This window comes from Cottoperca gobio, chromosome 6 (assembly GCF_900634415.1).
Source record: "Cottoperca gobio chromosome 6, fCotGob3.1, whole genome shotgun sequence".
Taxonomy (NCBI): domain Eukaryota; kingdom Metazoa; phylum Chordata; class Actinopteri; order Perciformes; family Bovichtidae; genus Cottoperca; species Cottoperca gobio.
In genome coordinates this window covers 6,520,606-6,547,873 of record NC_041360.1, presented here as the reverse complement: position 1 = coordinate 6,547,873, position 27,268 = coordinate 6,520,606, and the positions used below count along the sequence as shown (strand labels likewise).

The 27,268-nt window shown below is 39.8% G+C and overlaps 1 protein-coding gene across 1 annotated transcript; it reads left to right on the top strand.

Moving 5' to 3' along the window:
* The first annotated feature begins 4,687 nt into the window (after window positions 1–4,687).
* cbln1 (cerebellin 1 precursor) lies at window positions 4,688–26,469 on the top strand. The gene is made up of 3 exons (XM_029434840.1): window positions 4,688–5,458; window positions 7,000–7,119; window positions 23,875–26,469. The coding sequence occupies exons 1-3, from the start codon at window positions 5,201–5,203 to the stop codon at window positions 24,070–24,072; spliced, it is 576 nt and encodes a 191-aa protein (XP_029290700.1). The 5' UTR covers window positions 4,688–5,200; the 3' UTR covers window positions 24,073–26,469.
* Window positions 26,470–27,268: the final 799 nt, after the last annotated feature.

The following is a 27,268-nucleotide window of genomic DNA, read 5'->3' as shown; positions in this document are numbered from 1 at the left end:
ACTTTTCTATTGAAAGAATAGCCCCAAACAACACAGTCTATTTAAGATTTTATAACAACCTATCATGTATCCCTTTCCGTTTTTTTCACTTCCCTTACTTGTTCCTTTCAGCATCCACACCTAATTAGCTTCCAAACAGCACATTTTAGTGCAGTGACGACAATAGGACTTTCCAGACAATATGCCAACTAACAAAAGCCATATTTTACTTCAAATTACACTGGATTTTATATTATTCTGTATATCCTAATGCTATCTTCAGAATTATGATTAGAGGAATGTGTCTTTTCCTCACATTAGCTTTGATTTGATAATTTCCTTTATGTCCTTCTTTACTTACGCAAAATATGAACCTTGGTGATCTCGCTTCCTAAATGTCACAGCAGCACTGCGCAGCCTCAGAGTCTGAGGCTAGAGCGCATCATCGGCCAGCAGGCAGGCAGACAGACAGACAGATAGCTAAGCATGAGAGACAGACAGGTAATTAGGCTGGCAGGTGGACAAACAGGCAGTCAAGAAAGAAGACAGGCCTCGTAGTCCAGAGGCGATGGATATGATATCCATGATTGTTCTTAAATCTCTGTTGAGCACAAAACGACATTCAGTCAGACGCACGTACACTGACGGACATGCACCCACCGAGACACATGGACAAAGTAGGTTTGTAGTGGCAGCTTGCTCCTGTCTGTCAGTCCAGTTAAACTGCAGTCAGGCTAGTGTCACCCTGAGAAACGATGAGCTCTGTCCCCCCTGTGTGCCTTTGACAACCTCAGACAGCTGACACACACTCACACACACACAAGTTGTGATCGGCAAAAGAGCAATGTGGTCACGAGAAGGAGAGAGGAAGTGGGGATTTAAATGTGTGACAACATCTGTATTTGAGTGTATGACAGAGAGAGAGAGCGAGAGAGAGAGAGAAAGGGAGGGAGGGAGGGAGAGAGAGAGAGAGAGATAACAGTTGGCTTGTCCCCTGCATCCTGCATCTGAGAGAAGTCCTTTCAGCCTGTCATTCACCGTCAGCTTGTATTAGACGCTGAGGGGAAACCCCTGGGAGAGAGAAACAGCAACGGAGAGACAGGCAGGAAAACTGCAGGAACGACCGAGGGGAGGGATGAAGATATAGACAGGGAGAGACAGGAGGATATAAGGGGGAGAAAGAAACCATGAGAGAAAGATCACGTAAAGAGAGAGGGAGGGGACGGAAACGGAGAGGCTGGGAAAAAGACAGGAAGAAAAAAGCAATGGGATGATGAGAAAATGGACGGAGAAATAAAAAAACAATACAGAAAAAGGAATAGAGACAAAAAGAAAGAATGAGACAAAGTATCAAGGAGAGAAAAGAAAGAGGAGGCAAAATTATCGGCTGTTATTGGAAATTTATATTAAAACTACAAAATGTTTAAAATAAATTAATGATGGTTATAAGAAATACTCACCCACGTTCGATCCTGCACATTTTAAAAGGTTGACTGTTTGCCGGTGGAAAAAAAATATTATATTCAGATGCTGCTTGCTTACGAAATTGTAAAACATATGGTACCAAAGTACTTAAGTAATTATTTCTCACTACAAAGTGACAGGAGTCCTTCCTTTTCAGTTCAAAAGCCTGATGGGTAAAAACACACAGTGTGCACTGCAAAGGTCTGAGGACAGAGGGTGTCGTGTGCTGTACAGGTTGTAAAGCCCCCTGAAGTAAACTTGTAATTTGTGGTATTGGGCAACATAAATACATTTGGTTGATTGATTGCTTTACAGTGCAGTAGTACAATGTAATAATCTGAAACTGAGCATATCACAGAGCATGTTTAAAGTTTCCTTGAATAAATGGTAAAAAAGAAGCATATTCTTTCTGCATATTAAATTTTCCATTTTAAGTTTGTCTGATGAAGAGCATGTTGAGATAGCCGGCTGCCTGCTACATTCTGTATGTTGATCGTATTTGTCTGCACTTGCTGTCGTTGTTGTTGTTGTTGTTGGTGTGTTAAGTGTTTTTATCCTCTGTGATGTTTAATGTATGTAATGACTGCACTGCAGTGTTACATGTGTTTTTTTAATCATCAAATAAATGGAATCAATGAATCACTCAATACAAAGCCAACTTGCTTTCATTGAATTAACAAGCGTAGCATCTATGTACACACTCCACTACAGTAGGTGGCGGTATGCACCTTTAAAGTTGGTTTGTGATCCACCAAAAAACACAGAGTAGAAGAAGTGCAGCACGCTGACTAAAGAGCCAAACATGTCAGCACCAAGATGGACGTGTGACGGATTATGTCAAAGCATAATTCTTTTGAATATAAAAACCAAATTATGTTTGAAGTTTTTGATGAACTTTACTCGGAAAGATAAACATCATTTGAAGAATCAGAACTTTTTTTTGTTTTTGTTAACACAAGTGATGTTAGGTTAGAGATATGGAATCAATATTTAATCTCAAGTGTGCATAATACACTACAGGTTACCAATTTATTTTTAAAATACAAAAATTTTAAATTATTTTAAAATAATCCATACTGTGCATCAATAGAACAGACAAACATCAAGTTAAAGCAAGAGGCTTTAAACAGTGTTGCCTAAGTTACGGTGTGGTGTTGTAACTGTGTATTGAACGGTAAGAATTTAATCTTTAACTTTCTGTTGATTCATTGACTTTGATTGACTTTATCCAGCTTCTAATTTTGTTCTGTTAATGAGATAATTGGAAGGCTTTTCTATATGTTCACCTTCAGAGTAACTAAACTCTAAACCAGGAGTGTCAAACATGCGGGATGACTTTGCAAAGTGTAAAACTGAGTTGTTTTGATCATAAAGTAAAAGCCTTTGTAGATACACTGTGATCAGTAAGTTGTAACACACATGTGTAAATGATAAACTGATACTATTGTTGAAATTGCACCTTTTTACCTTAATACATTTCAGGTTGTTCATAATGTTTTGTAAAAAGATTAAGTTTGAACATTTTCAGAATGTACTTGTACTTTTGTGCACTAAACGAAGGGAAACATTTGGAGTTGTTGTTATTTATAGATTATTATGCTGTGATGTTACTGGTCCGGCCCACTTGAGATCAAATTGTGCTGTATGTGGCCCCTGAATTAAAATTAGTTTGACACTGAGGTTTAGAGCTCTAAACCATTCAAACTGAAACTGACCCTACAAATAGAAACAGTGCAAATAAGTGTGATATAATTTCTTTCACTTTTTGACTGATCTTACATTTCAGAAAAAGCAACCACTCTTGACACACATGAAGACATCTTTGGTGTGCAAATGCTGACTTTTGATGTCAAAGTCAATTTACTACTGTTAATGGAGAGTACTACGCAGCCTTTGAAAACAGTTGCATACTATTGATTGTGGATCTGCAGGAGAATTCTTAGGTCTGAGATAAAAACTCCAGTTACACACTTAATAATACATAATAATAATAATAAATAAACTCTGTTTCGGCTTTGATACTACAAATGTTCAACTGAAAGCCTGTTAAAAAATACAAGTGTGTAATTTGAAATACACAGGTGTCAAAGCTAATATAAGATGCTGTCATTATGGGAAGTGTAGGATAGAGCATTTTTGACCCAAGGGACAAGAAGTCGGGATATCTCGCCCACTGCTCCAATCCATTTGACCATTCTTTAAGTGTAATATTGATTCACTGGATTATCCTTTTTTATAAAAATACCTGTTATGTTTGTGCTTCCCTGTTGGTTTTGTTCCCAGTGGTGCTCATTTGGCACGCTTTCTGCATTGCTGCATCTCCCTGTGGTGTCTTTTACGGCTGCCACGATACCAAAGGTGTCTAATGTTTCCTGATATTTTTGGGTATTTTTTCAAACCATTATGCCTAAACCATGTCTGTTTTTTTCGCTCTCTTGCAGGTTTAATTAAATCCCTCTGCAAACTTTTACATTTTACATATGCTTCTGGAGGTATTTACACACCCTGGAGAGTATTCATCTCTTCTTGCTAGTTGCAAAGGAGTTTAGCCACTCAGTTTTCAGGCAGTCTTCTGCTTCAATGATGACGATAATGATGATAATGGTGATGATGATGTTGACTAGCGGAACACATCATGAGTGTTGACTGTGCTCAGTTTACATGGCTCCTCCTTCATTAGGACTGCTGCTGCTTTCTGTGGATCACCTGTAAAATGCTGAGAAGACAGTTTGTGTTCAGGTATGTGAGCAAGAGAGAAATGGAGAAAGAGAGAGAGGGGGGGGGGGTTATGTGTAAGATATACAAAGATTGACTTTTGATAGAAAGAATGCAGTATGTGAATGGGAGGGAGGGTAATTATTTATAGATAAATAGACAGATTTATCGATCGATCGATAGATCGATAGATCGATAGATAGATAGATAGATAGATAGGTAGGTAGATCAAAGCAATCCAAAGGGAGGGGGAAGCAGGGAAGGAGAGAGAGAGAGAGAGAGAGAGAGAGAGAGAGAGAGAGAGAGAGAGAGAGAGAGAGAGAGAGAGAGAGAGAGAGAGAGAGAGAGAGAGATAATAGATAAAGTGGTGGGGCGGGGAGGGGATGGTCGGCACACAGTGATTGGAAAATATCGAAGACGTGCACGCGCTAATCCGATGATGGGTCTCAGTTACCGGGGAGAGGGAGGGGTCTGTTAAAAAAAAGTAGGACCAGGGCGGGAGTATCTTGCGCTCGCGCGCCGCGTCCCTTCCTCCCGAGCCTTTTGTGTTTGAAACTCTCATATCTCACATATCAATAATTCAAGCGCGCGAGAGAGAGAGCAGACGGAGCTCCCCCCGCGCGCTATGAGTTCTGCTGCCTCGTCACTCGTCCAGGGCCCCTCCGCATCGCGCGCGACTCCCGCTTATTGTGTTTCCAAGTGACACCAAGCTGCACAGAAGTGAGAAAAGAAGAAAAGAACAGGTTAAACTGGCGGCTCGACCGGAGATGCAGGAGCAATAAACTGATTTTCGAAAAAAGGAGAGACGCCTAAAAATAAACCGTCTGGTTTCCCCTCCAAGAGACTCCGCGAGGGAGAAACTGTTTGCAGTGGGAAAATTAAATCCTAGAAAACGGACTGGCATCTAGTTCTTAAACACAACTCCTTAAGGTTCATCTGGGGAACACTGGGAAACTCTTCCGACTTTACTTTTTCCAAAAGGGATTAGACCCGCGGCTTCAGGTGTGAAGACAACGGGAGAAGTTCATCGTTCTGGTCCGGTATGTTGGCGTTTTGCCTGCTGAGTGCCGTGTGGCTCACGGCGAGCCCGGCCCGCGCTCAGAACGAGACGGAACCAATCATCCTGGAGGGGAAGTGCCTAGTGGTGTGTGACTCCAACCCGGCCGCGGACCCCACAGGCACGGCGCTCGGGATCTCGGTGCGCTCGGGCAGCGCCAAGGTGGCGTTCTCCGCAGTCCGGAACACCAACCATGAACCCTCCGAGATGAGTAATCGGACCATGGTCATCTACTTCGACCGGGTAGGAGAAATACATATATATTCTATTGTAAAATAACAATAGCAAAAAAACAAAAAAGTTTATGATTGTTTTCAGTCAGTTTACGTCAGTTTTATTGCAAAGGAATTCTAGCCTACCTGATGAAGGAAGGATGTAGATCAGCAAACATATGACGTTTAATTGGGTATGTGTGTGTGTGTGAGAGTGTGTGTCGCGCGGAGAGCCTGGTGTGGCAGTTGTCAAATAGCCTGAAAGGACAACTTGAGATGATTATGGATGGAAAGTAGCCTAAAATGTCACATATATTAAAAAAAAAAACACCAGTAACAAAATATAGGCCCCTTTTTCTACGCCATTGACCATTAAATGACCTCCGGAGGACTGTTTCATTTGCTCTTTTTATGCATTCTACTGCATTTTTTACAACAGAAAAAAACTAACTAAACCAAATATTTAGGGTCAAATGGTATATGCAATGAGGGCTGTACTTATTCTAGGGGCATGTTGTGTAAAAATATGAAAAGGTTCATTAAACCAGGAACTCAGGGTGGACACAGGTGCTAGATGTATGCGCAGCTGCATCTCGTGCACCTCTCGTAATGGTCTCGTGGACAGCAGCGGGCAACTCTATTCGAGATAACTAAAAGTGGAGCAGAAATGAATCTGTGTCGGTAACGATTATTTTTATAGGTAGGCTAATACATTCCCAAAGTGGTAGGAAAGTATAGGCTGGTAGACAAGCCTTTTAAATATTTCAACTTTTCTCAGCTGACAATATGGGATATGGAACTGACATCTCGCCAAATAATTTAATAACGGCAGGTCGCGAGGGCGAGGTCCTAGCCGCCTGCCGTTAAAGGTTAATTCTCTCTCAAACTGCCGTTCAATTGCACGCCATAGTTCGCCTCCTTCCATAAAACCAGACATTTGGCTGCAGAAATGCATAATTGAAAATTACATTTGAAAGATTGATTAAGTTCCCTTTCATTTCCCATAAAGTTTGGAAGTTCTCACAGGGGGGGGGGGGGGGGGGGGAATGGAAGCCTAGATAACACCAGATAGTTATTCCACCACATCAGTGAATCCTGTGTGGTCCAGGGCCAGAGGGGCCCTTTACGAGTCCACTATCAAAAAATAAGTGAGATATCAATTTCAATAGGCTATCCTAGAAAGTATTCCTAAAAGGAAATGCAATAACATGTGGGCTTAAAATGTTTAATTCTCTCATGATAAATTAAACAATTCAAAGCAGAATAAACTACAAAACCCTGAGAATAGATTTCGTCAGAAGGGTTTACTGTGCGTCTGTTTTGTGTTTGAAACATGAATTGAAGATTGAATGCTTTTAGATGCATGCTATACCTTCAGCGGTTGTTAATGTGTGTTTGTTAGGACGTCCTTGTAATAAATTATTTATGCATCCATGTGATTCCGCAGTGACTGAGTACAAATACCGTGAAAGACATAAACCGGATAAAACATCTTTATCAATGAATTGTCTTTCTTTCTTTCTTTCTTTCTTTCTTTCTTTCTTTCTTTCTTTCTTTCTTTCTTTCTTTCAGGTTCTAGTAAACTTTGGGAAGAATTTTGACGAAGAGAGAAGTAATTTCATCGCGCCGCGCAAAGGGATTTACAGTTTTAACTTCCACGTAGTGAAAGTCTACAACCGCCAAACTATACAGGTAGCGCATTTTGTGTGTTTGTCCTGTATATGTGTGTGTGTGTGCCCGTTTGTGCCCCCATGCTGTTTTTTCTTGCAAAAGTTGAATTTCAGCCGCACTGGAAGTCATTTTGTAGATGTTTGAGATGTCTTTCCGGGGAGACAACGGCGGAGGCGGCCGTTAACAGATGAAAGCTAGTCACCCGCTGGCCTGATCATAATTAATCAATGCATGCAGAGAGGACCGATCCAAATCAAGCGCGTGCAGCCGTCAGGAGCATGGGGTGCTGTGGTGAGCGCGAGGAGGGGTCGCAGCTCCGGCAGCGTTACTTTCAGCACCATGGACAGCGATGTTTCCTTCTCTCTGTGTTGGCAGCAGACTGATTTTTGATTATTTAGAAGATTCAAATATTAAGCACATTTTTAACAAAACAAACAGGGACAGGCATTTGAATGTTATCCCTCTTACACAAAGCACACTCACGTGGGTTTTATGTAGGAATGATAATAATGTTTTCCACTTATTTGTTTCTCACACATGCTGCCTGTAGTATGCCCCATCACATCTCTCATTTCATCCTATTAACAACTCGTGTTAACCATGCCTTAGCTGCACTCTCCAGATTATTTTGATGTGTCAAGCGATGAAGCACTAGAGCAGTCTTAAACCCATTTCCAGCATTTAACATGCACGTGATGGCGCTTTACAAGCCACACAGCGTTAATTACAATGTACCGCTTGCAAATTAAACTGTTGTGTAATTATGCTGTTGGCTCCCTGGGGCTTTGGCATTATGTTTTGCTACTTATACTTTATTATTGGAGTCTTGAATTAATTAGCATGGCAGCAGTAACAACAATAACAACAACAAGGAGGGAGGGAGATATGTGAGGGGGAAAAGCTATGTGAAGCTCGGCGCATACTCCCAGTCATCTTTGTGTGACTGAGCACAAGTAGACCGTGGATGGCAAACACTTGACTCATGGCACTGAGGTAATTAAGTCTGTCATACCATGCAGAACACAATGCCTGTCACATTATCATTAGTACTGTTATTTGTGCCAATGTTCTGTGTTCTCAGAATGAAACTACTGGATGAGACAGTGAAAGAAAGACTTAGGACTTGCAAGGAAAACAAAGAAACTGTCATTTTGATAATTTCCTAACCGACTGACTTTTACAACCAGAAACTTTAGACTGGAGTGCAGCATTCAAGTTTAAATCCTCTAAAGCCCGAAGCAATTTTAAATATAGTAATAAGATTTCAAAACATATTTATAAACTTTCAGTTTTCAGTAGGAAAAAAGCTGTGTTCTGACATGAAAACAGGTGTAGGTTATCCTCTCTCCTCCAAGTATCTGTATCTGGCCTGTGTGCCGCTCACCCTCAACCGCTTCCACTCATCGTCCCATCCATCCACCGCATCTGCTGTGTTGAAAACTCCCACTGTTTGATTTCCTTAGAGGCAGCTACTGTGGTGCATGCAAGATATGAGAGACAGCAGGGAAAGGAGAGAGCAGGGATGAAGGGGATGGGATAGACATGAAAGGGTTAGAGTAAATGTAAAACAGTGACCAAGGAGAAGAAAAGATGGAATAAGGGACAGGACGGGAGGTGAGATGGAGAAAAAAGAAAGTGAATAGAAAAGGAGAACTGAAAATGTGGGAGGATTGAAGGGAGCCATGAGGGAAAATGAGGGAGACGAGAGAAGAACAAAGGATGGACAGGAAGGAAAGAGAAGGTTCAGGCAGGGCGAAGAGAGAGAGATAGCAAAAAAGTCAGACATCATGGGTAAATATTGATCAGTGGATGCTGGGTTGATGTACAAAGGGAAGGAGAAACAGTTTGTTCCATCGCTCATCAGTCCTTTCCTGTGCACAGATCTATCTATCTGTGAGGGGTGATGTGGGTGTCAAAAAGCAGCTTTCTCACTTTGTTTTTTGCCGAGCAATTAAACACCAATATTGCAAATTAAATACAATATATTCTCTGATCCAAAGTGAACTCCATGACACTAGCCATAATGCCATGCATCAGCTATGTCTATACTCCCACTAATGGACGGCTTACTTACATTATTTTTTGAAAATCAATTACAATATACATATCAAACACTTCCTTTTGTTTCGGGGTTTTGTTTGGGTTAGCGGATTTTTACATTTCCTATATGCAACACTGCTCTTGATTTGAAATCAAAGTGAATCAAATTAATTATATATCCCTTAGTGAACATCATATACCTGCAGTCTGGAATAGAGAGCTTGCAGATCAGAAAGACAAACAGATGAGACGCTGGTAGGATATCAATATTTTTCTTTTTCACAGTTTTTTTCTATTGGAATTAAATTGAGGTATCAGAGAGGGGTTATTGTGTCTTCTGTTAAAGTACTGTGTGGCAACTTTAACATAATTTAAACATTAGCCAACACTAATGTTATGTTCAGGTCCGCCGTCGGGGGGGGGGGGGGGGGGAAGCCCTAGGCTCATACAAAGGTATGGATGAGAAAACTCACTTTTGACGCGTCGATGGGACGCACCATATTTTCTCTGATAATGCTACATTGTGAACAAAAATTGTGCGCAGTCCTGCTTGGCTAAATATTGGAGCTAACAGCTTTGCATTGTATTACATCATGATGCTTTCAAGCTCTATTCAGTAAGATGAGTATTGGGCGATGGTAAATCAGAACGCTCTCATGTTGTATTCAAGTATAATCTTGTAAAATTTAGTTTTTGCTGAGAAAAATCATTTAAACCTTTTTAACCAAATATAAAAAAATAAAAACAATCATTTATTTCCTAATAATTTGAAATGAGTGTTTTCATGCAAATAATCATTATAGATGACAATGACAAGGAAAACAATAACATTTAGAATTTTTGGCAGTTTACACTGAATTTGGGAAGTGTTATAGCTTATTGCTGTTTATTGTGGTTTCGTAGTGTGAATAAGTTGTTTTTTACAACAGTATTTTGAACACTTTAGCATTCAGAAATGGCATTGATGAAGCCTCGGGTCATAGCAGCTCTGTAGGTGGTGAATGCTGCACAAGGAACTCATCTAATGCCTTGTGCTGTGTGCGTATTAAGCCTTTATGTTGCTATCATTTGACCTTTTACGTACTGCTCTTTGGATTATAAGAACTTATTTTACATCATGACCCAGAGCACCTGCATCTGTCTGCAACAAAGCAGAATCCTTTCATCTCTTTCATAATCAGACCATGTTTGTGCTTTGGTTTCCAACACACACATTTTTATTCATAACTTGGGTCACCGGGGTCGTCCCATGTTGTAATGAGATATTTCACAACTGAGAAATAACAAACATGCTCCATATTTAAATGTCATGTGGTTACTTCAGAACAGCTAATGCTGCCCCTTAATTATAAGGAAAGATAAGTGTATGTCATACCAACATAGTATAATATAATTTCAATTTACTGCAGTTATGCCATACTGACATCTAAAGTGTGTGTTCTTGTTAACTATGTCATTACCTAATGGTTTGACTCATTATTATGCAGTTCAAGTTATAAGGAATATTCAGTGTTTAAAAAGGGGAAATAAAACATCATGGCATTGCAGCATACACATACACTAACACTTATCAACATGAGGCTGATGCAAGATATCCATCCTAGACTGTTATCAGCTGCTTAAAGAGTTTTACTCGTCAACAGTAATCATTCTGAGAGCAGAATTACACATACTAGAATATTACTAAATGGATCACAGATAAACGAAAGGAATAAGTGGTTACCTATGTAATTATGTATTTCATATAATCTATAATGGATGTTGTGTGTGACGGTGTTATGGCCGCTCTGTGATTAAAATGGTTGTAGTGCTGTCACAAACTGCTTACGCCGCATAAGCACCACTTCATTAAAGTGTTGGCAAATTCCGTTTTAAAAACACTTACACTTTTTAAAGATTGATACGTGTATAGAACCGCTGAGATGAAACTTTGCAAAAGCCTTCTAGACATCCTTAAAAATCATCAAACCGTTTATTTAATATTGTCGGATTCCCTATACAGTTTTCCACTACAGCCAACAGACTGCTAAACACACACATATGCAGCATTTTGTATGCTCACAGGGAACACACATATTAACATTAATTACACATTAATAACTCTTTGTGTTACCCTTTAAGTCAATTTGTATCAATACGATTTGTTCAATTGTTATTACCGTGATAAAAGTAGCATATATGACGGGCCAAATAGATCAAGCCACATGCCCCTGCATTGTAGTTCATGTGGTGTACCGGGAAAGATCACATCTTTTGGTCGAGACAAATTTCAGTTTTTACTTTGGAAAACAACTTATGTTGCAATTAAAGCTATATACTTGGACTAGTATCAATTGATAAAGTGTAATACATTGACTAATTCTAAAAAGTGTATTTAGTGTTAAGTTACTCTGTTGAACAGAAATTCAGTCTATGGCATAACTGTGCAATCTTGTAGATTAATCTTGTTTTACCAAGTGAGAATTGTATCTATCTTCTTTCTTCATGACACACAGTGGTCCACTAGTGATAAACCACAGGATCCCCATCGCTCATGTAGAAAAGTGGCCGCCTTTAAGTCTTTAAGCATTATCTGTGGCCACCTCAAAAATACTCATATGGTGTTTAAGACCAACTGCGCTTCTCAAAGCACCAAGTGAGAATGTAATAAATACTCGGATGTGTCACTCACAACACTCCCATCGTACTACAGCTGCACGTTTGAGGGACGTGAGTGGCAAGCAGTGTGTTTCTGTGTTGCACATAAGGAAGTGTGAGCAGCATGATTTTTGCTATGACAAAACACAAAACAAAGAAACACACTAGTCCTCTGCTTCCGGCTCAGACGGTGTTCATCATATGGTGGGGATGCAGGGACATGACATGTGAAAGTGGGAGGAAATGACTGGATAATGAAGTTGTCAGACCTCACACACATATTGTATTTTAGCTGCTTGTTTGCGATCTTATTTCAGAGCTGGGTATGGACAGTTCTGCTCTACTGAGGTAGAGTCATTTTTAGCCATGTTGGCGACTTTGCTCTAGGGATGGCAGTTCAATCGGTCCATCACTGAAATGCCTCAACAACTACTGGATGGATTGAATCTTGTGCAGACATTCATGGTCCCCAGAGGATGGAGCCTACTAACTCTGGTGACCGCCTGACTTCTCCTCTATGGTTTATGAACTACAATGCAGACTGGATTCACTACTAACACTGTCAGTTTGACGGCTGACTCATATGACGGGTTCAGAGTGTGTGTGCAGAGCTAACTTGTTGCTCTAATGTCCAATATCAGCTGCTCTGTTTCAATAATGTTCAACTTCAGCAATATCTGCTGCTGATACTAGATTCGACACACTGCTCCGCTCGCTCACCGGAGCAGCTGTTCTTGCCTTAAGTGTTGATTGGCTATTACTTGTGACGTGTAACCAATCTGATTAAGCTGTGGGCAGGACATAGAGTGGTGACTACAGACAGAGAGACAAGCGGCTGCATCACAGCCAAAAAGTATCACATTTTTTCATCAATTAATTTTATCGGATATTGGTTAAAAATGATAACGATACAATATTTTTTTAAATGCAGAAAATTGAGGCCGATTGGTCTAACCCTAAAGACACTTTAAAGTAGACTCAAACGTAGTTCCAGATGTACACCAGTGTGACATCACACGGTTTAATCTGGATTCACCAATTTCAATGTATGCAAAGTAGCTTACTTTATGCTCATCATAATGTGCATTTCTAAATGAATTGATATTCATTGATGGTCATCATTAAGAAACCAGCAATGAAAAGTGATTCCTTTGGGTTACCTTTTGAAAATAGTTTCAGTTTATGCAGTTTTCTTTGTCTAATAAGTCACTTTAAAGGATTTATTTGGGGGCAGATACGGTGGTGACCATAGTGATGACTCGTCCATTAAAATCACCCATTGTCGGAGGATCTGATTAGACAAATGTGCGTTCTTCCTAATTAAAGTATATAAAGTCAGGGTTTTAGGACAAAGAAATATACTGAATATAATTGTCTAAACATGTTTCTCCCAATGGTGTTGGTGTATGAATGTAATTTATAGATACAATAATGTGAGAAACATTTCTGTGTTTGTACATTATTTTGTTTTGTGTGGTTCACTTCTAACAGAGATTAAGCCTCTCATTTTCTGTCAATGTCTGCACACACACACACACACACACACACACACACACACACACACACACACACACACACACACACACACACACACGTGCACACACGCGCACACACACACACACACACACACACACACACACACACACACACACACACACACACACACGCACACTAATACATAGAGTCCGTAAACCAGATGCTTGGTTTTGTTTTTCATCCAATGAATCCAATATGTCCTCATTCTCCTTCAGTTTGGCAGAACATTATAGAAAGTTGCGATGGTTTGTGAGAGAAATTATATTTTGATTTAATTGTCTTTTAATTGAAACAAGATTATGACAAATACCAAAAGAAAAATACATATACATTTCTCTCCAACTCCTCTTTTGGCTGAATAACTTCTTATCAATAATTACAAAAATACTTAATACTTATTAATATATATATATATATATATATATATATATATATATTTTTTTTTTATTGCTTGTAACAGTTAGTGGAAACCTCCTTTGAGTCAGCTTTTGTACTAAAACTGTAAAACCATGGTGCTGACAACAGCTTTAAGAAAGCCTTACCATGTATTTAACAGTCCTGTACCTAAAAGCATGTGCATTTAGTGTATAAAGCATTGAGAAGCATTTCAGTTGGTTAGTCACAAAATCCATCCCAGTCCATATCTGTGTGTAGCTCAAACCTTCAACGACTGTGTGAGCCTGGCTGCTGCATGCTTCTAGTCTATAGCTGCGTTGCTTAGAGAGAGCTGGACTGAACGTCTGCAGTTTTCCTGGAGATATCTTCTTAACCAGCAATATCCAGAGGAAACTATTTTGAATCCTATGTTTTAGTAGCTTTTCATCATATTGTCATTTCAGTTCTGATTGGCCCTCGTTTTTTAAGCAAGCAGAAGTCCAACACCGAGCTTAAAGTGGTTGTAAGCATAGACTGTATAAAACATGGATGTAGTCTACGTCACCCATAGGTTTCTAAAGAGCCGTTGTGAAGCTCAAAATGGGTGCCTCCGGCCATCGCCATCTTGGCAGTGACAACACCGACTAACGCCCGGCTAATTAAAATAATGGGCAAAGAGGTGGATCAAAGCGGCCGCCCCCTTAATTATGCAGAACATTAAGTCTCAATATAATTTAAACAGGTGAGTTATAAAAATTCACTCCCTGTACAGTTGTCATGAACAATGAAATTATAGAAATTGATAATGTTTTTTGTACCAGGCTGTGTTTCTGCTGTAAAGGTTGGCATTTTAACATGGAGGTCTGTGGTGATTGACTGGCGTTTGGAGCCAGCCTCAAGTCGAACTGCAGTTTTTTGGCACTTCCTCGTTGGCTTCATTTTTCAGCAGCGGAGTTTGACGCTTTGTTGTAAGCTGTGTTCAACACGTCAGTGTTTCTCAGTTCAGTCTTTGTGGTACCTGGACCTCTTGCTTGGACAACAGTTATGCTCAAATCAGAAATATACATGTTGTGGTGCCTTAATGCGGTATTTAGGTGGCTTCTGGTGCCAAGTGGGCAAATAATGTCTGAAAGGAACAATTGTGATTGTCTGTGATTACAAAGCATGTGAAAGGTGTTCGAACCTTGTGAACAGCTGGTGGGAAGAGTTTTTTGTTTGCCACATCCTTGGTTTGGTAGTAGTGCACTTAACAAAACAATAGTGTGGACTTCAGGGACTAGGACACATGGGCATTAGTTGTTTCACCTGCCAAAGTATAGTAATAGAATAAATGTCAAACTATTGGGCATTTCAACAATGGCAGATGTACGTAAAGACACACAGAACAGTGCATGCATACGTCATCGTCAGCGCTTGTTAATTCAAACAGAATGGCGGTGATATACTGTAACTATTTACCTTTTGTCTATGTAGTCCGAGTGGCTGGTTCTCATAAAGCAGTTGGATTGACTAACTGCATGTTATGTTTTACTAAAGACTTATTGGCAGACAGTACAGCTGCCACCGTTAAAGTAACCCAATACTTTTAAAGGTGTAGTGTCTGGTTGTTTCGGACCACCTATGCTATTTGAAACTATAGTCTGTCGGTAAGAACACCTGAATTGCAGTGTGTGTGTACAAACTGTCTACAAAGTGAAACTTGTATGGCGGGCTGTGCCAACGCTGCAGAGGGCAGAGAGCAGTTTGTGATTTCCAGCTGCAACTGAGCCAGAGCCCAAAGTTTTGCCCAACGTATGGTATGACTGTTGGTCTGAGGTGACATCTTTTTCACAAGTTATAAAGTAGTGATAAAATAAAGGCAACATTTTTTATATCAAAATTATCTCATGATTTTAATCATGTCATTCTTAGTTAAAAGACAGTAATACGGTATTTGTCTACGTGGTGTACCCTCCCTCGTGATAAGTGCTCAGGTCCTGCTTTAGCATCAAGTAATTAGTTCTTCTTGTTTTTTTGGTTTATTCGATGTAAATGCTATTACGGAGGCCATCTGCTCTCAGGGAAGTTCTCAACTGGCTATTATTAATTCATTTCCCCCTGTGTGGTGTGTTTTGACATATGGCAGCTGATTCAGCATTGCATGCTTTGCCTTTCACTAAAGAAGAAATAGTATGGGTGGAGGCTTTGCCCAGTCATTTCCTCAAATTAATGATGTTGTTCCCTGAGGCAATATTGATGAAGACTGGTAAAGATTTTCTGTCATTTGTAAGATCTGTTTTTGTGCCCTTGTCTGTAATGTAAATGGCACAGTAAACTTCTGACCTTTGTTATGGTTTCACCCATCCCTTTGGATGATTCCTGCTATTATTTTTGTATAATGAATTTTAGAGCACATCCACAGCACATGGACCAGTTTGATTTTATTATTTTATTATTTACACCTGTGCTTTTCCTTCTGCGACATGTCCACATGTTTTCCATGACAAAGGACTATACACCTACCAATGTATACTACCACAGTAGATGGTACACAATGAAAAGCATACCAGTAACAACTGTATTTGTTATGTTTTGGGTGAACAATTAGGCTGCATGAACATAGTGTTATGTGCATCTTTTAAACATTTCTTCTCACCACTTTGCCTGCTTTGACCAGTTAGAATGAAAACGGAGTCTTTTCTTGTATGAGTGATGTTTAGTGTTCATCAGTGCTGCAGTGATCACTGCTGGAGGATAAGGATACTAGAAGAAACACGGACTATCTTTTGTTTGCAGTAGCACTCTCTACAATGTGACTGGGAGATATAGTGCTGGCAGGGAATCTGTTGTGATGCTACTGCCATATATAACAATTATCTACAATGATGTTGGCTGGGGGAACATTGACTTTCCCTGAACAGAACGTAAATAAGTCACACAATAACTTATCATCACTTACAGTATGCACTTACTAATGCTGTTATGTAATAGTGTGAAAGTCCCCTTTTCTTTCAACAGACATACTGTACACAAACATCCTATTTATATAGTCAGGAGATTCAGACGTTTTAACATGTTACCTCCATCTTCAATTGGGACTAATTTCACCCCAAACGAAATGAATGAATGAATATTAAATTATTAAACATGGTTACAAAACACAGCAATGGCCCAGTGAGAGTTGCAGGGTGGTAGTTGCGTTTCTGGATTGTATTTCTAGAAAGCACTTTCTGTGTTTCCACAATATCTGCTCAAAAGGTGCATCAATAAAGAACAGAAATCTGAAAATCAAAGAGCTTTTAGAAACCAATAAATAGAAAGATCAAGTTGACCTAAATAAAGTCCCCTGACTAGCACAGATGTTTCAGATTCTTATTATCAGAGAGCCTGCACAGCTTAAAAGTAGCAACACTACAATCCCTTGTGCATAATAATGTTTTATTGATCACTATTTGCCAGGAGTCCTGTCACTCAAGCATCATTCTCTCATTGTCTATAGCTCTTGTTCTGTTCATTTTAACATACATTTAACAACAGTAAAGATGCTGTTGATACTATCGCAACACTTTTTTAAAAGGTTTTCCACAATAAGTACATTTTTTAACATTAAAGCAACATTATGTAGTAATCAATATTTTTTTGATTTAGCTCCCCTGCAGTGTCAGAGTGCAATTCACTGTCGTTAATATGGACAGCTATAAAGGTACCTGAGCATTTGTTTTGATCACATTACCTGTGAATGATAAAAAAAACTAGCGATTAGACAACTTTGCTAATAAAGCCAAACATCAAGCAATTGCAACAACGCAAGACATAGCAAGCCGGTATACTAATGGCATCTGTCTCTGTATGGAGTAAAACTAAATTAATACAATCTCACATCCATCCCCGGAAACACTTCTTTTCCTGTTAGAGGTTTGCTTTTGTACTTTCTCCTGCATGACCCTGGAGTAACTTTGCTCCAAACTTTAGCAAAAACTTCCACTGTTGGAAACTTGGCCATTTTATCCAAAGAGGCTGTCACATGCCCCAGACAGACACGTCATTATGTATGTATCCATCACCACATCCATCTGCATCAGTCTGTAAAGAGAGAGATGGGAGACAGGAAAGGAAGGAGAGGTGACAAGAAAGAGATCTAGAGTAGTAAAAGCAAAGGAAAAGATTGAGAGATGAAAGAGAAAGAAACTAAGATGTGGAGAAAGAGAGACAAAAAATAAAACTGGGGCAAAATAGTGTCATTGTCATGTCAAGACAGTTGACTGGACAGGAATTGATGCAATAACAGGATGTCATCATGGCGTTGGCATTAAGTGCTGCACTGAGACGTCAGACAACTTCTATTTACATATCATTAGCAAGATTTTCTTTCTCTCTCCTCTCCCTCCAACCTTCTCCTGCCATTTCACCCCTTTTTCTGTCTCACTCTCACTTTCCTTTTGTTATCTTCTTTCTGCCTCCTCTCTCTCCCTCCCTCTCTCTCCCTCTCTCTCTCTCTCTCTCTCCTCCCTCTCTCTCTCTCCCTCCCTCTCTCTCTCTCTCTCTCTCTCTCTCTCTCTCTCTCTCTCTCTCTCTCTCTCTCTCTCTCTCTCTCAGCCAGTTAATTGGTGCTTATGCATTAATGAATCAGTTCGATCGCGGCCTGACACCATGCGCATTCCTATTATCATGCCTTTATATTTATGGTTGGTAATTGTAAGGGTGTAGTTGACTGTGTGTGTGTGTGTGTGTGTGTGTGTGTGTGTGTGTGTGTGTGTGTGTGTGTGCGTGTGAATACATCCATCCATCCATCCATCGTCTACCGCTTATCCGGGGTCGGGTCGCGGGGGCAGCAGCTGAAGTAAGGAACCCCAGTTCCCAGTCCAGTGAGGAGATATAATCTCTCCACCGAGTCCTGGGTCTTCCCCGGGGTCTCCTCCCAGCTGGACGTGCCTGGAACACCTCCCTAAGGAGGCGCCCAGGTGGCATCCTTACTAGATGCCCGAACCGCCTCAACTGGCTGCTTTCAGCACACTGAGAAAACCCATTTCGGCCGCTTGTACCCGTGATCTCGTTCTTTCGGTCATGACCCTTCATGACCATAGGTGAGGGTAGGAACGAAGATCAACCGGTAGATCGAGAGCTTTGCCTTCTGGCTCAGCTGTCTTTTCGTCACAACGGTGCGGTAAAGCGACTGCAGTACCGACCTGCTCCATCGTCCCCTCACTCGCGAACAAGACCCCGAGGTACTTGAACTCCTTCACTTGGGGTAAGGGCTCATTCCCAACCCAGAGTAGACAATCCATGTATCCCTTTCAGACCTTTGAATTTTGCCTCGTGAGCAACTTTTGTTTTGTTTTGTTTTGTTTTGTTTTGTTTTGTTTTGTTTTGTTTTGTTTTGTTTTGTTTTGTTTTGAGCTACTTTTGTTGGAAAAATGACTTTGGTGCGATGCCTAAATTAAAGAACTGCTCTACTTGCTCCTTGTTACAAATATAACAGGACAGTGTTGTGGGGGGTCGCAGGAAACATTCCATGTCTTTTATATGATACATAAAGTCCTGACTTGCTTCTTACATGACATAAATCACACAAGCACTGTGGTTGTGTCTATTCACTGTCCCATCATGTTCTTAAATAGTCATGGTGCCAAAAAGGCCATTATTACCTGATAGATGGGCCCAGCTATGTTACAGATTCCAGGTCTGACTGGCACTTATGTTAGCAAGACTACAAAGGAGCATGTTTAAATGATTGTCGGGCAGGTGGGAGGCTCAATTTTGTCTCTGTTTGGAAGCATTACATTCACACTGGACAGGAACCCTAACTATCTATCTATCTATCTATCTATCTATCTATCTATCTATCTATCTATCTATCTATCTATCTATCTATCTATCTATCTATCTATCTATCTATCTATCTATCTATCTGTCTGTCTGTCTGTCTGTCTGTCTGTCTGTCTGTCTGCGTATATATATATATATATATATATATATATGTATCTATGTATCTATCTATCTGTCTATATATATATCTATATAGATATATATATATATATATATATATATATATATATATATCTATATAGATATATATAGATATATATATATATATATATCTATATAGATACATATATATATATATATATATATATCTATATAGATACATATATATATATATATATATATATCTATATAGATATATATATATATATATCTATATAGATATATATATATATATATATATATATATATATATATGTATCTCTCTCTATCTATGCTAGTGCTCTTTCTGTTTCCCCGTCTCTTCTCCCTTGCTTTTATGTCTATTAAGATGTAGAGGTTAATGAGGCTAATATGAAGACTTTGGTTGCACCTCTCCACATACAATGTTCTTTTTAGTGTCCGTCATCTGTATTGTAAGAATATTGTGCTCAGTTTGACATTTTGGGTGGGGGAGGAAGTACATGATATTTTTAGACTGGCGTCCTTTAAGTCTTTCTGCTTGATTTCTTGTGAGAAAGAGATGAATGTTAAAGTGGGAAACAGATAACTCCCTCCCCCGTTAGCGTTTTCAAGTGGTATTATTGTTGGTGATCGCTTTTCGTTTTCCTCAGAACTACGACACACTGCATTTGTTTCCATGGCTACCGCTAGCGGAAACAACCATAAGAACTAGAAACTAGAAACCCAGATCTCAGTGCTATAATAAAGGCAATAAACACCTGGTAGTATTAATAAGTAGACACATTTTGTTACTTACTAATCTAGCTTAGTAGAAAGAAAGTTTTTTATCACTCTCCCTCTTCGCCTTCTTTGCCAACTCCATCAACGTGGCTCTTCTGCTGGCTAGAGTTTCCATAGTTAACATTGCTCCGGAAATGTTGTTGAGATGCATCTTAGTGAAACGCTCTCTGGTAAACGGTGATGCTGTTTATATGTCTAGGGCTCTTATTGTGAAAGGGAGATTGTGACCCATAGGCGGACAGAAATAGTACCATGACAGCGAGGCTTGAACGCTGAACGGTGACATTATTCTATAGCCGTTACATTGATCGATCAACATTTACTTCATAATGATAAGTTAAAGCAAAAAAGTTGTCTATTGCCACTTTAAATAGGAAGTTTGTCTGTACATTTATGTATCTATCAGCGTTTTACTAAAGAGTTACTGTAACTATTGTAATTTAACGGTCATTAAGCACTAAAGATTTCAAAGAAATTAGACAGACCGGGAATCGTTTAAAAGACATCACAAACTCAACCTCTATCACACTTGCTATAATATCCTTGAAAAGCCTCCACTAAAGGTGTGTGTCATTCATTTTAATTATGTCTCATTTCCTTCATTCACCTCTAGTGTTATTTGGAGCGATGTCAGTTATTAATGACGGCTGCATAGCAGGAGGAGATCCAAATCTCGTGTTTCAAATTTGTTCAAGTGATTTTTTTCTCATCTCCTTCACCGACTTAAGATTCTCGTAAACTGTGTCATGCATGTAATCAGTCAAGATAGATCTCATTAAAGTAGTGTTTCTACTGTAAGATGTAAAGACTGTAAAATTGGCTCTGCTGCTGTAAACTACACACGTGACGCTACTACTGCTTTTAGTGGGATCATTATCAGCTGAACTGTCTGGGGAAATTCTGCAAAGATGTCAATATTGTGCATCCCTTCAATATAAAGCGGTGATAAACCAATTTAATTTAAACCAGTTATTTACACAGCAGCTGCTTCATCAGTTAGATTGTCCACACATTAGCTTGTTCTATACAAATATTCTTTCAGTCTAGTTCCTTAAATTCACTATCAAGCTGCGACAAGTACTGTTTAAAACTCACTGACTTTAGTGACCTTTCCTCCTCAATGAGTAGTTTTTTTTATGTATCTATCCTAAAGGCTGTGACTATTCGCTGCCTCCGGACTGCAGAGAGAGAACGAATATTGATCAGAAGAGGGAGTAAGAAACTGTCAAACTGAAAAGTGGAAGTTGTAATAAACATGTACAAGGAGGAGAGTTTTTTTCCCTACAGTACAAGATGTGGTTCAGGTCAGGGCCGCCAAAACAATGTTCTCTGAGTGATGCCTCCTCGGCCTCACATTAGTCTCAAATGGCTACTTTACATACTGTACACGCATAATAGGTACATAATGACATATACAATACAGCACAACCGATTTTCTTTTAATTCATTAAGGCCTTAACTAACAACATTTTCTGGCAGAGCAACACACAAACACACACACACACACGCACACGCACACACACACACACACACACACACACACACACACACACACACATTCCCACACATACAGTCTGAGTTGCTATGTTCAGTTTGCTATAAAGAGGAGTGCTTCGCTAAGAGAGCTCTTGACTTTGACAGGCTCTCCATCTTTTGCACACACACACACACACACACACACACACACACACACACACACACACACACACACACACACACACACACACACCCGGCCATCAGGTAGCATGAGGTGGATAAGTGTATAATTATGGGATGTTTATGACATGATGTGTCCCATCACTTAGCAACAGTTTTACAATTACTTACTTCCAGGTTCTACAGAAATATTTTGACATATTTAGAGCTCAGATGTGATTTTCTGTCTGGACTGAACTGCACTAGTGGAAAGATGAAAGATGAAAACCCTGTGTGATATTTAGATGATGTAAAGAAACAAAACATAGCTGACATACACTCGGTGATGTCTGTGAAAGCATTGCCCACTGTTTTAAATCACAGTTTGCTTGCTGTTGTTTTTTATAAAATGTTAATAACACTTTGTTGTGAGGTGGACGTCCGTGTGCTACGTCAGGGTTTGTGCATCTTTGTTGAGGATACGCTCATTTGCATTTGGCGACGTCATCACACATTCATGTGAATAACATGTAGCGGTTGTGTTGGTTGGTAAGCACTTATTTAACCCAAACCATTTCCCCTAACCTAACCAAATCTTAACCATTGCGTCACGTCATGATCATTTTCAACAGTGATTTTTACTGATTTTGGATGCAAATAGAAATGATGGTGTTTTGGTAAAAGCATTTATACAACATTTTACAATTTCTGCCTCTCATTCTCCCATTCACACTCACACCGATAGCGACAGGCCAGCAGGCCAGGTGCTGGCCCAGTGTCTTGTACTCCTGAGCCGATACGGGCATCAGATCAGAAAACACTTCTTTGTGTCGTTCTAGAGATTGTGTACAAACAACCCTAAATAAATATTTGTTTACAATTTCATTGAATGTTTGATGGGATTTTGGACACTTTTGAACTTTTAGCTGCTTTGGTGTATTCTTTTTCAGACACATTTTCAGAGTCGTGATTCCTAATGAATAGTTTGTGTTTGTCTTTAACCATCTTATACACTTGATCACATATAAAAAAGAAAAGGAGCCTCAATTTACAAAGCAGGGTGATATAACTGACTCACAAATGATTTTCATATGTTCCTCTTCCTTTTGCTAAATTAGTCATCACATCGTCAAAGTCTAGAAGTGTACAACCATCTCTAGAAATGCAGTAGTTTTTTATCTTTTCTTATTATAGTACAGCGAGTTTGCTCAAAGGAAGGCGAGTAATCTCACATGTTTGATATAAAGTGTGATCATGCATAAACAGACATTTCTCCAAAATTCATTTCAGTTTGTTTCAGTACTGTATCTGTGTCAGGGGTAGCGTAAAACCATTCCTTAGTGAAACATAACCGGTAAAACATATCCAGGGAGCACTCGTATGTCTGCTGTTGCTCAAAAGAGAAGTGATGAAAGCTGTTGTCTGGTGTGTATGTGGTCTGGCCTGGGAGGGGAGGGGACGCATCACTGACAGCTACTTCTCTTTGTAAGAAGAAGATGCTATTCCCCTTTGAAACATCTGTTGAGACACCTTGTGGGTCTGTTGTGTCTCTGTGGGTGAATGTCTCTCTAAGTCATTGTTAAATCTTCTCCAAGTGGTAATAGAAAAAGAGCCCACGATATATATATATTGATAATGAGCTGACTGAAGAGCACAAAGCTGCTCCACGCAGGTATAATATTCTGTTGTACTAACATAACCATATCCATTGCTGCACTTAGAAACTATAAATGAAAATCTTGCAGCTCAACTAGGAAGTCTAAAAATATGCTTGTATGGGACATTGTCTGTCTCTTATTTCCTCCCTTTTCATTCTATAAACTGTCTGTCCTCTTCTGCCTTACCCAGGTGAGCCTGATGCACAACGGCTGGCCGGTGATTTCAGCGTTTGCCGGCGACCAGGATGTGACGCGCGAGGCGGCCAGTAATGGTGTCCTGATCCAGATGGAGAAGGGAGACCGGGCCTACCTCAAACTGGAGAGAGGAAACCTAATGGGAGGATGGAAATACTCCACCTTCTCCGGCTTCCTGGTGTTCCCCGTGTAGAGGAAGAGGGAGAGGAAGAGGAGGAGCAGGGGGTGGAAACGAACGAGGAGGAGCTGGTGAAAGAATGATGATGAAGGGGGGAAAAGGCAGATGGAGGAAGAAGAGGGGCGTGGGAAAGAGAAAAGGACGTGAAAAAAGATGGTGTAAAGAAGAAAAGAGAAGAGGGAACGTGACAACAGACTCTGTTTGGGACGCTGCAGAGGGAGGAAGGATGAGAGATGTTAGAGATGTAGGAGCGTTTATACGATGGTAAAACGAGAGAAGAATTATGAAGCCAGTACATGAAGGTGTATGGCCAGCTTCACTTCCCTTCCTCCTTTTCATCCATACTTTTCATCCATCCTTTCCTCCCTCTGTTTTCTCTGTGGCTTGACTGCAGCTTTGGACAGCCAAAACCTTTTTTATTCTCTGCTGAAAGACGCAATTGATCATTTGTATGTTCCAGCGTGTTCTAAAGCCCGAGTGTAACCCCTCCCTTCCTCCACATTCATTCAATCATGCATTCATCAATCTCTATCAACATAAGCTTTGAAGAATGTTTCTTGAAGAACTGCTCCCCACGTCTCCAATTTACTGTGGCCATATTTGTAGTCATCGGTTTTCATGCCCAACATAGATTGCACTGATTTTGGATCGGCCTCTACCCCAAAGCCAAACTAGAATTTTTATAGGGGGAAACATTAAACTCTGATCACAAAATCAGGTGCTACATTTACATTCCCTGTAAATAATTGTTTTGCACTTATCATAATAATCATTGGCTTTTGATGTACTCAGATACCAAGTGGTTCATGTCCGGTGTCCACCCCACAACTCATGTGCGGCACATAAATGTAGCGCTTCTTACACATAATCCAGCCATCAATTACGTTTCTGTACAGAATGTAATCATGAAATCAAATGAGTTGTATATAAATGTAAGGAGCAGGGAGGACACAGTGTTGCTATCTGACTTCTATCAGGAAACTAGAAGATTCAAAATGAATATGGTACCAGCTAGCACAATCAAAGCATTAGAAACTAGAATGGCACTCGGAGAGCGCTGACCTCCGCCAACGCCAACGGTGCATTCTTGTGCTCCTCGGATTTGTCCCATTTGCCAAGTTGGGAAGTCATTCTTCCGACTTCAGTGTGTTCATGAGCTTTAAGTCGTAATGTGGACGCAACATGGACGCTACAAAGAAGATATGTTGTAGTTTATTGCTCAGAGCGTTCAAACAACACGTTGATATCTGTTTCCGAGTTGTTGTTCCGACTTCAGGGGGCGCTCACCTGAATTTAGTAGTTTTTCTGATTATTCCGACATCACGATCCAACATTTTAAGGTAAACTGTTCAATTTAGATGAACAAAAACTTCTGCCGTGTATTTTATGACCCTAAGATCGGTACTGATACAATTCCCACAGAAAGCATGGCTGTATGCCTACTGTACCTTGCTCCTTCAGCGTTTTTATCATCTCTCTGGTAGACACACAAACATTCAAAAACAACCTCCATATTGTCCTCCCATCCTTCGTCCACACCTTCATCCCCTGCCCTCGGCCTCCCTCCATCACCGCTACTGTTTTTTCAGATTTATACCCCTCCCTCTCCAGGATCCTCTTCTCTCTTCAACCATGCTGTTTCCCCACAAGTGCAGATTTCTCTCCCTTCCTTTTTTGTATACCTCTGTTATCCCCTCACTCCCCTCTCTCTCTTCTTTTCCTCAACTCCATGTCTCTCACCTTCCTCCTGTCTGTACCTTATCTGCTGCTGTACTCGTTTGCCTCCCAGCACGGATCCTTCCTTGCTTTTCTTCAATGTTGGACTTTGGACACTGAAACCAACTTACAACCACGGACTCTATAATATATACAGTTTATATATATATATATACATATACAGTATATGTATATATATATACATATATATATATATATTTACACAGTATATATACAAATGGTTATATATAAATATAGTGAAATTTAAGCCACCATTTCTATTCTACTGGTATTATGATGATAATAATGATAATACTAATACTGAAAACTGAATCTGGTTGATGACTATAATATCTGTATTTCCGTACTTCAGTGTTATATAAAAGAAAAAATATTCTAAGAGAAACTTACTAGTGATTGTGTGTGGAAATCTGAGGCTGCCGTTCTGCTCTTCTGATTAAAAACATGCTTCTTGTTATTGTTTTGGGTCAAACCAAGTTGTGGCTAAAAAGCAGAGACTACTACTTATGTAAAAAACTTACAGCTAAAAATGATTTATTTATTTATATTATTTTTTATCATTATTATTAATATTATTATTATTATCAATCAAATCAATTTATCTAATGTTTTCTTTTCTTTTTTTGCTCTGAAATCAATAAAATTTTAATGGTACTTTTATTTTTCTTAAACCTACTTCAAGCATGGCCTGGCAGATTATTTTGTTGAAGCTGGCAGAACTTCTGAAAGCAGGCAGAAACATACACAGCCCCATGTGTGTTGATGTGTGTCACGGTGGGTGGTGTTCACTATATGTGTCTTTCTTGTTATTCTCCTCCTTTCTCCACATCTCCCTGTGGATCTTTACTCAGTCACTTCTACACAGTATCTCCTTGTCTTTCTCTCTCTAAATCCAATCGATAAGTGTTCCTTGTTTCTTGTCTTCCTCTGTCCCTGTTTTCTCTTCTCCTGGTCCCTCTAAACTCTCACGTTCCTCCTTTTCCATTTGTGTATGTTTTCATTTTTTTGGATGCTCATCCCTCTCTCTCTCTCTCTCTCTCTCTCTCTCTCTCTCTCTCTCTCTCTCTCTCTCTCTCTCTCTCTCTCTCTCTCTCTCTCCACTCTGTTTGTTTTTAAAGGTTTTGTGGTTTGTTTCTCTCCAGACTCTATAATGAGCTCCAGGGGGAAAATTTGAGCTGGAATAACAAGCAAACATCAACATCATCTCCCCTCTTTCTCCTCAACCTCCCTCCTTCTCCTCTTCTTCTTTTCCCCCTCATCTGTCTTCATTGCTTCTCTCTCCCGCCTCTTGATTCTCCTTCCTGTCCGTCCTCTTTTACACATCTTCTCTCCAACATCTCTCTGTTGCCTATATCTGCTCAGACCAGTGTCAATGGCCTTTCCCTTCTACTTCTCTTTGCTTTCCTCGTTCTTTTGTCACACTGTGTTCTTTTTAGTTATTATTTACTTCCATTTCCCTCTTAACTGACAAATA